Source organism: Phytophthora infestans, genomic scaffold (assembly GCF_000142945.1).
Source record: "Phytophthora infestans T30-4 supercont1.74 genomic scaffold, whole genome shotgun sequence".
Taxonomy (NCBI): Eukaryota; Oomycota; class Peronosporomycetes; order Peronosporales; family Peronosporaceae; genus Phytophthora; species Phytophthora infestans.
The window spans coordinates 59,649-75,516 of record NW_003303685.1 but is presented as its reverse complement, the minus strand read 5'-3'; the positions used below and the strand labels follow the sequence as shown (position 1 = coordinate 75,516).

Here is a 15,868-nt window from a genome sequence, read left to right as displayed (position 1 = left end):
TACCCTGGCAGCCCTTGCAGGCGCCCCGGGTCCTGACAGAGGTGGGAACATGACTCACCAATGCTCTGTCGGACTGCGCAGGGCGGCTGGCACCGATTGCCTTACCTCGCCAGTCGATACAGGGCTCGTGCTTCTCAAGCCAGGGCATGCCCAAGATCCTATTGTAAGAATCCATGTCGAGAACAGTAAACTGTTCAAGGCTGTCAAATTCTTCAAACTTGACTACCAGATCCACTTGGACGTTAGGGACAGTGACGACCTTCCCGTCACCAGTCGCACTGACACCGTCCCGTTGCCCTTGCTTTCTCTCAAAGCATCGGACAACTTGTTGCTATTACGAGCAACCGTCTGGCGGGGTGCGAATTTCATCCACGCCCCAGAATCGATCAAGATTCTACAGGGAAGATCGTATCCCCGTACACATCCGTGTACTATGAGCAACCCGCTACTGCTCTTCGCCGATTCGAGAGTGCGAAGCCTCTCAGGGGCTAAGTCCCCGTGGTACGCGCCACCCGCGCACCCATCACGAAGACTTAGTTCTTCCCCAGTAGGGCGCCCCGCCCCTACTGGTTTCCGGCGTTCCCCTGTCCCCGGGATCCTGGCTTCTGTCAGCGACCCTTGTGGACGGGCTTGGGGAAAGACCGTCTGCGGAGCCTCTCCGCGGAACTGTCGCGCTTGAAGTGGCACATCATCCCGCAGCCGAAGCAGCGGATGTCACGCTGTTCGGCGGACCCGGGTACCATGGGAACTGGTCTGTTGGGGCTCGTTCGACCGGGAGTCGACAAGGAACGCCCAGGCCACGCTGAGGCCGGCGTACGCGCCTAGCGATGACTGTACTCTTCTTAGAGAGCAACTTGAATCGCCTCTTCAAGGGTGTTTGACTGCACCCGGAACAGCCGAGTGCGTGCGGGGCCCACTCGAATGCCGTCCATGAACACAGTCATCTTGATGTGTTCGTTAAGTTGGTTTCCCACTATGGACGCGTGAGCTCCCGTATCTCTTGCACGTACTCGTGCAGCTCACGCCTCCCTTGTTTGCACGAGAGGAAGCGCGAACGCTGGCGGTACTCGTAGTTCGCCGGGAGGAACGCGGCTCGGAGCTGTTCACACAGCTGAGTCCAGGATGTGAAACATCCAGGGGATGTTGCCTCCCGTGTGTACACCCAACACGTAGCACGGCTGCTAAGGTTGGGGGGTGCAAAAGCAACACGAAGTTGCTCGGTCGAGATCAGAGTCGCATCCATTGCGAGCTCCACTTCTCGGACCCAAACGTCATGGCTCTCGCCTTCCTTCCCTTCATACGGCTTAACCTTCAACCGTATTGGCTTCGGGTGAGGCGGATTTGCTTCCGCCGCCAGGGCCTGCAGGTTCTCCCGCTTATGCGCGATGAGCCCCTGCTCGTACGCGTCAAATGCATTGACGCGCTCGAGCTGCTCGGCCGGTGTTGACATCACCAGGCTCTGCAGAGCCTCCATCCTGAAGATGCCTGCCATCTTCCGAACCGACTCGAACTGAGAGTCGTTCATACGGGAGATGTCGTTCCTATCCATGGCAACGAACTTCGGAGAGGTTCAGGTAGTCAACCTGCGGTGGCGTTGATTGACTACAAGTGCTACCAAGTGTGACGGGGTTACACAGCACCTTGCGCTAGAGGAAGTTAGCTTACGAGAGTATACAAACTCTCAGTGAGCGGCAGCTCACAGGTCCCCTCTTTATCCAAAGAGAGCGAAGTGACCTATTTAAGGTATAATATAAACTGAGTATATTTATAGGTAGATAAAGCTTGGGCTTAATACAAACTATAAGTCACCTATAGAAATGCAATGTCATCAGCCAATGGTTGGCTTTGGACGACCTTGGTACCTTGTACCAAATATCCCGAAGTATGACGTGTCATACTTCATGTAACTAGGGTACACTTAGTGCTACGTACCCCGTTACACGGTCGGTGCCACATGGATTTCTGGAGTGCTGATAGTATACTTTTGGTGTTTTGTTAACAAAGACTGGTGTAAACAGTACTCCCTCGCTTCATAGTTTGATAATTGTGATCATCCACTCCTGTCTAGCATAAGTAATGTACACCTTTGGGTGGTGTACGGTACACAATTTGCTTGACTAATTAGAATGTACTGTACGTACTTCATTCTGAAGCACTACCATACAGAGGACGGATAGCATTTTGATCTTTAGAATTTGCCAGTCTGCGCGTCGCAAAGGCAGCCGTTTCTGCGATAATGCTCGAAAGCTCGACTCTACGCCCGCTTTTGAAAATACAGCGCGGGTTTGCTTTGGCTACGCGACCTACCATTCGCTCGCCTCCGCTAAACATTCTCCGTTCGATATGCGCTCTATTTCATATCAGTTGGGTACGAATCACTCTGATGTTTTTTTTTTCTCTTTCCATTCCAGATGATCATCTCCGTATTAATTTTCCCAATAGTAATGCTCTCTAACTAAAGTGATTGAGAGGTCTCTTGATGACCGCTTGCTTACAACGACAACTGACCTATATCCTCTCATTAGCGAATTGTGATACGAAAATTTTGGCTATTGTTATTCAGAGGCACTGAGCTATTGTTTGGTCCGTTCTGTCAAAATCGATTGAAGAATGATAACAGTAACATATATGCTGTTTCCCTAGGGTTTGGTGTGGCAAATGTTCAGATCCATGTAAATGCAATAGTAAAACGCTTTTTATTGTCAGCCAGCCGCCCAATTCGAGGGAACGGGCCTGTTCCCAACCGAAGTATTTCTAGGGAAAGCGGACCCAACGGTGCGACTTTGCAGTCAGAGCTTTCAATGGTATGGCTTCGAGTAGGTTTTAGTGCTTCAGGATGTTTTTAATCGCTGCCTGTGATAAAGCGCGCTACCAGCTTCAGCCTGAAGCTGGTCCTTGCTTAACGAAGGATTCTCGGCTTTGTGGCGGCAGGTTGCCGCTGTTCATTCGTTAGCCTGCTTCGCGATGTGGGTGGGGCTTTAGTGAGCGAAGGTGTACGCGGTATTGCAGTTTAGGGCGGGGAATTAATATATTTTATCGCAAGCCGGGTCGTGTTTACCTTATACTTGGTACAACTCCTTTTAGTGATTCATTTATAATAATAAAATGGGGCTTCCGACGCTATCAATACGAGAGGATCGTCTGTACCATCCTTAAATTAGGTACATGTACCGCCCTGCTGATTTCTTCATGGTTTTTAATCGATCTTAGAAGTGGCACGGAACTTGGAAATTTGGCTGAGCTTACCTTACCACTGTGCCAGTAGTGACTGAACCTCTTCTGAAGTACAGTGTGACAGCACATTTGTAAAACACGAAGACTTAAGTTCAGATTGGATACTGGTACACCAAACGAGATTATTTATACCAGTGCTAAGTCTAATTCACAGCATGGTCTTTGTTGTACTTGGTAGCATACGTGAAGAACTTCTCCAAGTTGGGGTTGTTCATTCTCGCGACCTCTGAATCCGCAATGAGTTTGAGCTTCGGGTCTAGCTTGAGCGCCTCAAAGTACGCCTCTAGACTGATCTTGTTCTGCAGGAGAACGTCATCTGCGACCTTCATCGAGATCAGGTCTTCCGCCTTTGCGACTTCTCTCTTGCGGGCCTGGCTTTTGTAATAGAAGCCCGAGTACGAGAAAAACTTCTCCAAGCCAGGGTTGTTCTGTCTCGCAGCAGGCGAATCGGCGATTAATCGAAGCTTCGGTCCAGCTTCAGTGCGTCAAAGTACGCCTCGGGACTAATCTTGTTCTGGTACAGAACATCATTCACGACGCCCTTCTTGATTAGATCTTCCGCCTTTGCGACTTCTTTTTTGCCAGTCCAGAAGTTCGAGTACGTGTAGAACTTCTTCAAGCCAGGGTTGTTCTGTCTCGCCACCGGCGAATCAGCGATAAATTTGAGCTTCGGGTCCAGCTTCAGTGCGTCAAAGTACGCCTCAGGACTCATCTTGTTCTGGTACAGCACATCATCCGTGACGGCGCCCTTCTTAATCAGGTCTTCCGCTTTCTTTAATTCATTCTTGTATGTCAAAGACTGAACCTTTACTGACACCTTCTCAGCCAGCGTCTGATACTTCGTCGTCGCCACCTGACCCGGTTTCGTCTTGGTGAACCAAGACTTGAGCTTCACCAGCCAAGCCTTCAGCTTTGTCACAAGATCCGACATTCCACGTTCTTCATTGTTTGCGTTCGTGGCTCTGTCACGAGCCGTCCTTGGATGGGACGGTCGACGCTGTATAGAAGTAGAACAGTATGGAGATATAAACAGAAGCAACAAGCTAAAGACAAATGTCAACACAAATTCTTTTCTGCTTGTTTTCTCCAAGGAAAATTCACGACTGACCTCTTTCCTTCTTCCTTGCGGCCCGCACTTCGTCCTCCATGGTCCTCGTTCCCGCCGTCAGGCACCGTTTCGCAATCATCGTCCACGATTTTGTACACCACGACAGCGAGGCGGTACCGCTCACCCCACCGCCTCACCGCGAAGATACACTGTCCTTCAGTAGCTCCGGTCCCCCATGACTTCCGTCCTCGTCATCCACGGGGACCGTACGCTCTAGGCGCGCTTGTCCCACGGAGACCGAGGCCGACCCACAACTTCTCAGCGACTCCGTCGTGGCCCTGCATGGCCTTATCGAAAGCGTGGCCCACACGAATCTGGTCGGCCGTCGAAAAGTGCGGAGGAGGGTAACGGAACTCACCGTGCCCAAGACGGTGGCCGCCAGAACCACTCGTGACACCCTCCCCGACTGAAGCTTGACGCCCTCGTCGAGCACCCGTAGGGCCTTGATCAGCTTTCCGGGCACGGTGAGCATCTCGGCGCACCCGCACTTCGCTCAGCCGACGCACCTTTGGCTTGGGACCCACACAGCCGTCGCCCTTCCAGAACGCTTCGCTGAGGCGCTCGGCCTGCTCCTGCTCCTCAAGGTCCTTCGTCCACCGGGCGTATCTGTCCTCAGCGACTTGCTTAGGCGTGCGTCGGCCCTTGGAGGCCTCTCCCCACCGCAGTAGGCGACTAGTAACGGCTAGCAAGACGGTCAAACCACTGGCAAGCACCACATCGTCGTTCCAGACGAATCCGCCGTCGACACCCAAATGCCCCTCCGCCAGTACGTATTTCCCCAGCTGTAGTAGCGCCCCGACGCCGCAGCTTCCATAGAGAATCCATTCCACAAACGCGTACACGTAGACGGCCGTGTACAGGCCGGCGTAGGCAAACAATCCCATTAGTGACGCGAAAGCGCGGAAAACACAGCACGCACGGTCCATTGCTCGGTGACACTCCGCGCTGGAACCAATACAATACTTCACTGTAGACTTGCAGCTCAACGCGATCACGTCGGGTAGGAACACGCACCACAAGGCGTGATAGGCCTCCAGCCAGCGGTGGGCAAGACGTCCCAACCCGTCCTCGCTTTCCGCCTCGTCCTCTAGCACCACCATCGGCGTCTGGAACAACGCCTCGTACAGCTTCCAGCGACGCACTGCCGGAGTCCTTTCCGCAATCCTCACGTAGTCGGCGAAGATCCGGTAGCGCCGGATGCAAGTCTTACACAGCCCGGTCCACTTGATCGCAAATTCCAATACAGCGCCGACGATCCGCCCCACCACACACCACAACGCCTTGGTGATCATCCAGCCGACGGCGCCGCTCAGGGCCCAGAGCAATCCAGACCAGTGGCGGACGGCTGCCGCCCACGCCATCTCTGTCCACGGATGACGCACGACGCTCCACCCAAACGCCCAGCAGATCCCGGCAAGCCAGACGCACCACTCCGTAGCCTCAGCGAGCAACTCAATCATCGTAGCGCAGCCCCGAACGCAGGGAGTCCGATCTTTGAGTAGTCGTGCGTACCAGCGCTAGGCCGGTCCAGATAGGCAGGAGCCATCAATCATCGTTAAAAGAACTTCATCACCGTCACTTCTCGGCGCTGGGGCGAGTCCACGCCGTAACCCACAATCCATCGTAGTCGGATCTGGGACCGTGCCGGGCCCTCGTCACAAACCGTCGATCACGGTGGACAAACCGTCTCCCCCACCAGCGCATCTGGCGTATCACTAAACCATTGACGGTCCCTGACTAGGTCAAGAACCATCAGCCTAGCGATAAGATCCAGACTTTCTCGCATTTCCGCATTCGTTTCCTTCTCCTCACGCCGCCGCAGCTCTTCCCGCCTTCAACCATGGCCAAGACCAAGAAATTCAGCAAGGATGTCGTCGTCCGCCGTCTCCGCGCCCGCCTCGACGGCAAGGGCAAGCCGTCGGAGGAGGACAATGTCCTGCGCGCCCAAGTGGACTTCTACGCCGAGCTCCGAGATCACCTGGTCGTCAACGAGGCCTCCTCGGGGCTGCAGGCAGTCGACGCCCTTGCCCTCGCCCTTATCGCGGATGACGACTCCCTACCGGCCACGCTGACGGAGGTCGTGACGCTGTTGCCGCCGCCCGGCTCCTTTGAAGACGGACAGCCCCCGACTCATGCTCTCTTTGCGCCGGAGCCCGACACGACCATCAAGCGTCCTGCCCCGCGCAACAAGGCCCAGTCGAAGCGTCCGGCCAAAAAGCGACGCACCACCGCGAACTCCCTGAAGTATTGCCTCGAGCTCCCCGACGACGTGCCGGCCGCGATCCGTCGTGACGTGGATCGCCTTATCAAGGAGGCGGCAGGACGAGGGACGACTCCTTTCCGGCTGGCGTATCCGTGGTCCGGGCAGCGAGCCTGGTACGACCCGCAAGAGCCTCCGCTGCTTCATCTTCTGCACTGACGCTTCTGGATGATGCACCGCGCTACGTTCTTCATCTGCGCCCTCTACGCACCCACCGGCAACTCCGACGCACGCCGCAAGAAGATGTCCGTCGCCCGTGCAGGCCCGTTTGCGGTTCATCAGCGCGAACATCGAGGTGTTCGGCTACTACAGCTTCCTGGGCCCAGCTGGAGGACAAGGCCCACGACACCCTGATGTGGTACGGGGGCAAGGCGGCCGCTCACTCGGTAGCGGCCAAGACTCAAGCCGCCCAAGTCGACCTAGCGACGCTCTACAAGAAGGATAGGGCTCTCTACGACCGGACCATCGCCCGCGCTCTCGATCCGTTCTCCATCGACGAAGACGGCTACAGTTCCGTTCCGGAGCTGCTGGAGCAGACCCAGGCTGGGGACATCACTCGGAAGCCCCACCTACGCCTCTCGGACGTCGCTCTGGGCCGCATCGCCATGAACGTTGCCAGCCGGTCGCCTCCCAACCCTGCTTGGGTTGGTAACAAGACTAGCGGCGTTTGGAAGCGGCTCCTCTCGGATCGGTCGCTCCGCGAGGTGCAGACCAACATTGTGCAGCAGCAATTGGACGGTACGTACGAAGCGCTGGACGACGTCAAGCCTTACGACGTGACCGAGCGAGGGGCCGACGACTCCGACTTCGAAGGCGAAGACGACGACAGCTATTCGGCCTTGCCTCCTTCTGCGCCTCTTCCAGCCCGGCCCTCGCTCACAGTTTCCGGCTCCGACGGCGACGAGGACGAGGAAGACAAGGTCGACGAAGCCGACGACGCCGCCGAGGACGCCGAAGACGAAGAAGAAGAGTTCGAAGACCGCGAAGAGGCAGCCGGCGATGAAGAGGAAGCGGAAGACGGCGAGATCACGGAGAGCAAGGCCACCTCCAAGTCTAACAGCGACGCGCCCTCGGTTAACCGCAGCCACGGTTCGGGCGTGACGTCCTCCAAGAAGTCTTCGGACGACGGGGAGGCTAAGAAGGCCGCCGCGGCCACCAAGAAGACCAAGTAAGTACCGCCAACCCGCGCTCAGCGTCGTATCGTAGTGTAGTGCCTCCCGTTCGTACTCGAAATCCCTTCCCTAATACTCTTGCTTTCGTTAATCTTTCTTTTGTTCCCTTTGTCAGTTCGTTCCATCGTTTCTCTTTTCCAAATATAAACATGTAATATAAACTCCACACCTGGTCCGTCCGCGTAAGAGTCCTGGTACCCAATCCACTTATCGAAATTTATCCAACCCTGACACCTCAGACACTTATTCACGGACATAGGCTACTCCATCAGTAAATCGTCATCACCGACCTCCGCGTTCGCATCCGCCAGGCGAGACCTCCGTCTTAACTCGGGTAACCGCTGCTTCTTCCGTTCGGCTTGTTCGAAAGCCGAGATCAGCGACTCGTACTCAGGCGACAGCGCCGCCCTCGGCAACCAGAACGTCTCAAAGTTAGCGGCCAGCGCCAAATACTCGATGCCACGGTTAACCACACGTTTGGCCACCACCTCCAGTAGAGGAGCAGTGACTCCTGTCAGCGCAGTGTCCCCCATTCCGACGGTCAACCTCTCCGAGAAACTGGAAACAGGCAGATCAGCCTCGTCCAGCGGACCGTCTTCGATCTCGTCACCGTTCCCCTCCAAGCCCTCGGGCACTTCATCCATGAAGGGCCGAGGCCTCCGTCCTCGGAACTTCTTGAGTCGGTTGACGGATACAGGCACGACTCGGTCGGGGTGCGAGGGTATCGCAATCCTGCAAGTGTTGTCGCCCACCTTCTCAACTACTCGGCAAGGCCCGTGCCATGAGAACGACAATTTCTTCGTGTGCACTTCTCCTCGCTTGGTCCTGAGCACCTGATAAACCCAGACCGGGTCATCTACTGCAAACTCCACAGCGACTTGACGGTCCAGTCTCTTTTCATGGCGGTCCTGCGCCTTCAGCAACTGTCGCTCCACGAGGTGTCTGGAGTCGCGCAAGGATCGGAACCGTTCACGCCTATATCGGGCCACTTTGTTGCTCTTCCACTTGGTGCCCAAGTTCAGGAATGCCACATCCAGCGGCAACGCCGGGTCACGTCCGTATAGTGAGAAGAAAGGAGTGTCACCGAGAGCCTCGTGATACGATGTCCTGTACGCAAACAACACCCGTTGCAGGTAGAGGTCCCAGTCCGTCTGAGCATCGCTCACATGCATCCGTAGCATCCCAATTAATATACCATTAAACCGTTCGACTAGACCTTGCGTTTGAGGATGGTACGCTGACCCAAACAGCTTCTTGATCCCCAAAGTCTGATAGAATGACTTGGCCACCTCAGACGTGAAGTTCGACCCGTTGTCGCTCAGCAGTCGCGACGGCACTCCGTGCCAAGCGACCACTCCGTTCGCCATAGTATCCACGAAAGTTACCGCATCCAAACGTTCTACTGCAAAGGCTTCCGCCCACCGCGTGAAGTAGTCTACGAACACGAGGATGTACAGGTGACCTCTCCCAGTCAAGGGCAAAGGTCCTATAGCATCGACCACTAGCAGTGAAAACGGACCAGCCAGGTCAGCCACCGGCATGCGTTGCATGAGTCCAGAACGCCACGGTCGCGGTCCTTTCCCGCCGCTACACTCGCTGCAGGTGCGGACGTACTCTTCAACATCTTTCGTCCAGCCTGGCCAAAAGGCATGCCGTCTAACCTTCTCCGTCGTCTTCGTCAGTCCCATGTGAGACGACAGCACGTCCTTGTGACAGAAATGCAGCACCGTTTCCACGTATGTCAAGGGCACGACGGGGACTGAGACCGAGCGAGCAGGGCCGGCTCGAGCCGCCAAGTTTACGCGACGCAAGAGCATCCCTTCTTGGACGGAGTACCTGGGTCCCATCCGCACCAATCGCGCTCGCAGGTACGGATCCAGCGGCAACGCTCCGTCCAGCAAGAAGGCCACCAGCGCCTTGATCCACGGCACCTCTAACTGTTCACTCACGAACTGTTCACGATCAAGGCTAAACTGGTCGACGGGTGACGGGGCGACCGTCCGACTTCTTCTCTGACAGGATCCTCGCGTAATCCAACCGGCCCAGGGTCGTCAACGTGCCCATTGGCCGGGTCACCAGCAGCTCTGTCGGCGTATTCAACTTCTTCGTCCGTCTCGGGACTCGAATGCTCCCCGACTGAAGACGGACCCACGTCGTCGTCGTGTGGATTCAGTAGGTCGTTCATAGTCAGCGCCGCCACTTTGCCCACTGGTAGCCGAGAGAGACCGTCCACATGCCCCATAGCCGTACCGGGCTTATGGTGTACCTTGAACTGCAGACTCGACAGCTCCATGGCCCACCGGGCCATTTTAGCGTTCGAAGTCCGATTGCCGGGACTGAAGACCCACGTAAGCGCTTGGTGGTCCGTGTACACGTCGAACTCGCGCTTGTCGAGATAACTCCGAAACTTACGCGTCGCCCAGACGACGCCCCAGCACTCAATCTCCGAAATCCCATCCTGGTTGTTAATTTAATTCTTCTGCGAACCGGTCAACAACTTGCTGGCGTAAGCCACTACACGGTCACGGCCATCAACTTCCTGCATCAGACAAGTGCCGACGGCGTACCGGGAGGAGTCCACAAACAACTTGAATCGCCTCCGGCCGTCCGGATAGGCCAGGATAGGAGGCTTCATAAGAGCTCTTTTCAGCTGCCGAAACGAAGCCTCGCAGTCCTCGTTCCACTCAAACGGAGCATCCTTCGCTTTCAGTCTCTCCAGAGGCGCCGATATCGCCGCATATCCAGGGATGTACCTCCGGAAATAGCTCGTCAGGCCCAAGAACGACCGAATCTCGTGCAGGTCCCTCGGCGGCCGGATGTTCATCACCGCTTTCACTTTCTCAGGGCTCGGTAGAATGCCGGCCGGCGTCACAATGTGACCCAAGAATGCCACCTGACTCCGCCCCCAATGACACTTCTTCATCTTGAGCTTGAATCCCGCCTCACGGAACCGAGTCAGCACCTGACGGACACGCACTAGGTGCGTAGGGAAATCCTTGCTGAAGATCACACAGTCATCCAGGTACACCAAGCACACTCGCCACTTCAGGTCCACTAAGACGGTCTCCATCAACCGTTCGAACGCCGGCACCGCATTACAGAGTCCAAACGGCATCACCAGCCACTCGTACAGGCCAAACTTACACGTGAACGCCGTCTTGGCCACGCTGCCCTCGTCCATCGGCACGTTCCAGTAACCGGACGCGATGTCCATCGTAGAGAAGATCTGAGCACCTCCTAATACATCCAGGATATCGTCAATCAGTGGCATAGGATAGCAATCCTTCACCGTCACAGCATTAAGCTTCCGGTAATCAATACAAAAGCAAATTCCTCCGTCCGGCTTCCGGATCATCAGGACGGGACTAGCCCACGGACTGTTCGACGGCCTGATCAACCCGAGATCCAGGTATTGCTGCACTTCAGCCTCCATGACTTCCCCTTCCGCCATCGACACACGGTAGGGCGGCTGGCTTATTATCCCCGGTGTCTATCTCAAACTTGAGTCGATCTGTCCTCCCTGGTTTTATGGATGACGTGACGAATAAGTCGTCGAAGCCGATCAGCTCCTCGCGGAACAGTTCAATCGGTTCGTCCGTCAACTTGGACTGTGAGAACCCGCCTCGCCCTTCTCTTCCTTGTCGGGCGGCACCGTCGGCTCGGGGCTCTCGATCTTCTCGAGCTCCACTAACTCAACGTTCCCCGAGGCCGACGACGCCTTCGCTTCTTGGGACTCCGTCGACTCGACCGCCGCGCCGGTAGGCACGGAAGGCGAAAGAGGGCCAAACGCCGACTCGGGAATCACGGACACGCAAGCGACCGTGGAGCCCTTCTTGACCCAACTCACGTCGGACGACGCATTGCACACCTCGACTAGGACCTGGCCGTTTTCCACCATGCACAAGGTCCGCGCGACACACAGAGTAGGCGAGAGACCAACAGTGCTTTCCACCAGGACCGTAGTCTTGTCAGCAGCGTCGCCGACGACGTTGGCCATCACTAGAGCTTGTCCTAGCGGAGGCAGGCGTATCGAGGCGGCCATCTGAGCCATGTAGGCGTCCTGCACCACCGTGTACCCGAGCGGTAGCTCCTCACCGGTACCCTTGAGCGTCATCCTTCGTTCGCCGACATCGATCACCGCCCCAAAAGCACCCAAGGCGTCCACCCCCAAAATGGCGTCGACGTGCAACTTGTCAGCTATCAGCACACTAAGGGAGACCTCCACAGTTCCCAGTCGCAGTGAGAGACCGATCCATCCCCGTATCTTGAGAGGGTGTCCCGACGAGCTCTTGACTTAGCCGCCGTACGGCTCCAGCGTCTCCTGGGACCGGCCCAATCGCTTGAATACTCGACTGTCCACGAGACTCAGAGTCGCACCAGTGTCGGCCAGCATCTGAGACGGTAAGCACTCAATGTACCCACTCGAGAGTGCCTCAAAGATTTCAACGGCGCACACGACTTGCCGGCCATCCTCGACCACGACATGGACATCGGCTCTTCCGTCACGTGGGAGACGCCAAACCCACCAGGCAGCTCCACGGTAACTACTTCCACCAAGCCGGTCTTCGGCACCTCGTAACGACCCTCGGTGACGGCCGCACCACCTCCACGTAGTGGGAGGCGTCGTCTTCGTCCTTGGGATAGAACAGCAGCTCGCACAACCCAGCCGTTGGCTCGAAGAGCGTAGAGACATCCATCCGCCGGGCCGCTCTCCGCCGCTCACGGCGTCGTGCCGACGAATTCCTCCCCCTTTAGCCCGCAGGAGGAGCTTGGTCCAGACGAGAGCCCCTTCCACCTCTAAGTACGCTATGAGGTATGTCTCTAAACGTCCCCCACGGTATCCCGCTCTTAGTAAATCCAGCTGCCCCCCTTTCGGCGAGAGCACGGAGACGCTGCCAATCCGCAGTAGGCGCCTTGTCCCACCTAGGCTGAACTCCGTCACTCGTAGGTCCGTCTTCGCCGGGCGTCGACGCCGTCGCGCTACCAGCCTCCAAGCACTCTTTCAACCAGCGATAAGCGGCGGTACGCGCCGCCGCACGTACGCCTCGACGATCAACTACCGGAGAACTGTCACCAGGGCGTGAAAGTCTTCCGTCTTCTCCTCCAGCATCAGTTTCGACGGCGGGCAACAGGATGTTGGCACAGACGTCGTCCTCACCTCGATCCTCCACTCGTCGGGGAGTCTCACGGCCCTCGTTCAGCTTCTCCGACGGCGACGACCTTCTTAGGGTAGTAATAACCGTACGCACAGCATTTACTACGGGCGTCTTGAAGTCTCGATTGGCCCGCTTGGCCTCCTCGGTCGTCTCCAACGTCTTCCGGAACCAGTCTTGCCAGTGCTCCGGCGATGCAAGCTCTCCAGGGAAGGCACGGCGAGTTCGCTCCAAGACCTCGGGCGAGATGTTCAACAACCGAGACAACTCCGCTATCGAAGGATCCCTTACGGCCTCAGTGTTTAGCCGCACACGCTCCAATACAACGGCTTCGTCCAACGGGTACAAACGGTCTTCTAACTCCTTGTCATATTCTTCACTTTCCGTATTAACTTTCGTGCCAGCTAAAACCGTAGCCTCTTGGCCGGGCTCACACTCCTCCATGGCGTCCAGTTCCGCATCCGTGAAGATACAGCCAGTTTCAGTTTGCTCGATCTCCTTGCTCGGTTTGGCATCCTCGTCCGTGTCAGCCTCCTTGTTCCTGTACGTCACAGCGGCGCTAGGTCCATCAGCACTGCTTACCCCTTCCGCACGCATCCTTCGTTCCGGCCGCGTCTTCTGCCCCACAGGCAGACTCTCCACAGGAACCGTGACGCCGTCGACAGCGACGGTAGTTCCCACCGTAGAAGCCACCTTGGATAGATCCATGGCTACCTTCTCACACCGTTCCGGGGCGTCGTTCACCACCACAAGGTTTCCCTCTTCTTCCGTGCCTACTATCCGGATAACCCTCTTTTCCTTCGACTTTTTCTCCTTTTCCTTCGTCTTCTTCTCTTTCTGCAGCACAACAGCCACCGCGCTGTCCTCTTTCCCCGTCACTGCTACCTCTCCATCAACGTCCACTGTAACGGCCTTGTCTCCTCCATCCTTCACTCGGCCGCCACTCGAGTCATCCACTTGACCAGAGGAAGGAGTGACTCGTTCTTCCCCTCCCTCACGCTCCCGGCATTGACGAGAAGCTTCGGCCGTCGACGCCTTCAGAGTCGTGGCCAATCCCTTCAGAGTAGCGATCTCGGGACACTGAGAGACACTATGACCGATCTGGTGGCAGTAGAAACACCGCATCGTCGAGTTTCCTCCTCCGTTTCCACCGCTAGGCGGGCCACGGGCCCCGGTATACGGCATCTCACACTCAGCCACAATATGACCGTAGTGGTTACACCGTCGGTAAGTCATCGGGTGGCGCGAACACGTCACGCGAGTGTGACCCTTGTAGTCGCATCGGCCACAGACAGGTTCTCCTTCTTGCGTGTGGGAATCCTCCGCCATCTTGATGCCTCGACGGGCACGATTACCTCCGAACGGACCAGCTCCACCAGCGGGAGGGAGCTGTCCGTGGCCTCCGGAGCTCGGCACCACCGCCGATACAGTAGGCACCGCAGCCGGCGGCACGGACGGCAAATCTTCCATCACCTGGTGTTGCCATTCCTGCTGCTGCAACAGGAAGTCGTCCAGCTTCTGGGTTAGAGCGTTCACAGTCGCCGTGTGACTATCAGTCCTCGCCCGCGACTCGTCAGGAAATTCGTCGTCTTCCTCCACAGGACGATGCATGTCCTTAAACATTAGCCACTCGCACGCCTCCGGAATATCTCGAGCCGGGCTTGAATCTAGAGCAGCCAGCATCCTCTTGTTCTTCAGGCCACGACGGAACAGCTGATATTCATTTTAGGGTTCGGATAGTCGAGGGAGTCGCACAGATCCGTGACTCGGTCTCCCCATTCCTCCACAGACTCGCCACGTTCACGCTTAGTGGAGTACAGTCTCTCCCAGAGCTCGTCAGCCGTCCTGCTGAGGAACCGGTTGTGGAAACGCACCTTCAGCGTCGCGAACGACTTGATGCTGGAGTTGCTCCACCATCTTTCGGCCTCACGTCCCTTCAGCTTCTGTCGGAAAACCAACAGTCGCTCTCTGTCTGGCAACCGGTCAGTGTGGTCCTCGAACAGCTCCCAGAAGTCGCGCGCCTTCTCCACCGTAGCCGTGTCCGAGTAGAGCATCGGCAGCACCTTCATCACAGTCGACATCTTCGTGGTCCAGTCTTCACGCCTCGGCAGGCGTGACGGCCCAGGCAGGGCCCGGACCGGTGGTCGAACACCAGCACGCGGAGGGGCCTGCGGACCTCGCGGCACCACTGCCGAACGCGGCGGAACGCCCGGGGCGCTCCCTACTAGTCCCGACCAAGCAGGGCGCGGACCAGTCCTACGTATTCCAGGCGGAGCAGGATGCGTCCGGGTCGCCGCGTTATTCTGACCTCCCGTAGCAGCAGTAGCCGTCCGAGCAGTACCCGTCCCAGGCACGCTCGGTCCCGTGGTTCTGTAAGGGGCCACCGGATTGGCAGCGATCGTCTTCTTAACAGCGACAGGCGGAGCCTCGTAAGGCTGTTGGGGCACGGACGCCGTGTACGCGAACACCGTGTTGTCCGAGGGTGCGAACCCCTTGGACGTCCAGCTCCAGTCAAACGCCGGCCGGTCCCAGCGGCGCTCCTCGGTTCCAGTGTACTGCGGAATGAATCCACTGGGGCTCTTCTTCTTGGCCGGTTCCCAATTCTCGACGGAAGGCTCGTCCTCCTCGTACTGGCCGAACACTTCCCAGCTGCCGTGCTCATAGGCAAGTTGGTAGTCGTCCCCAAGAGGAACGCCCTCCTCTACCAGGGGTACCTCATCCGGGTCCGGCGACACCGCCTCCGTACCGGGCGCCGGCTCCGTTTTCACCTCTCCTTCTACCTTGACCGCGTCTTTGACGCCACCCGTCATCTCCAACCGGCCTTCTCTAGCCGCCCGTAGCTCGTCGCGCGTGCTCTTACGTAGAGCGTCCCGATCAGCAGCGGTTGTCACTCCCACAGGAGCCTTCTCTTACATCATCTTCATCTTTTACATCCTCCGTC

At 57.0% G+C, this 15,868-nt stretch overlaps 2 protein-coding genes across 2 annotated transcripts in view; both read right to left on the bottom strand.

Moving 5' to 3' along the window:
• Positions 1–4,533: 4,533 nt before the first annotated feature.
• Positions 4,534–5,703, bottom strand: PITG_23149 (uncharacterized protein; the record flags this gene model as incomplete). Its single annotated transcript, XM_002997436.1, has 1 exon — positions 4,534–5,703. The coding sequence occupies one exon, from the start codon at positions 5,701–5,703 to the stop codon at positions 4,534–4,536; it is 1,170 nt and encodes a 389-aa protein (XP_002997482.1).
• A 5,669-nt stretch (positions 5,704–11,372) lies between these two features.
• Positions 11,373–15,868, bottom strand: part of PITG_18984 (uncharacterized protein) — a gene marked incomplete at both ends in the record, with an annotated part of 5,340 nt that continues 844 nt past the window's right edge. The window contains 4 exons of the mRNA XM_002997435.1: positions 11,373–11,971; positions 12,193–12,484; positions 12,817–14,640; positions 14,802–15,780. Of these exons, the coding sequence (XP_002997481.1) occupies positions 11,373–11,971; positions 12,193–12,484; positions 12,817–14,640; positions 14,802–15,780 (3,694 nt within the window). The remainder of the gene's footprint in view (positions 11,972–12,192; positions 12,485–12,816; positions 14,641–14,801; positions 15,781–15,868) is intronic.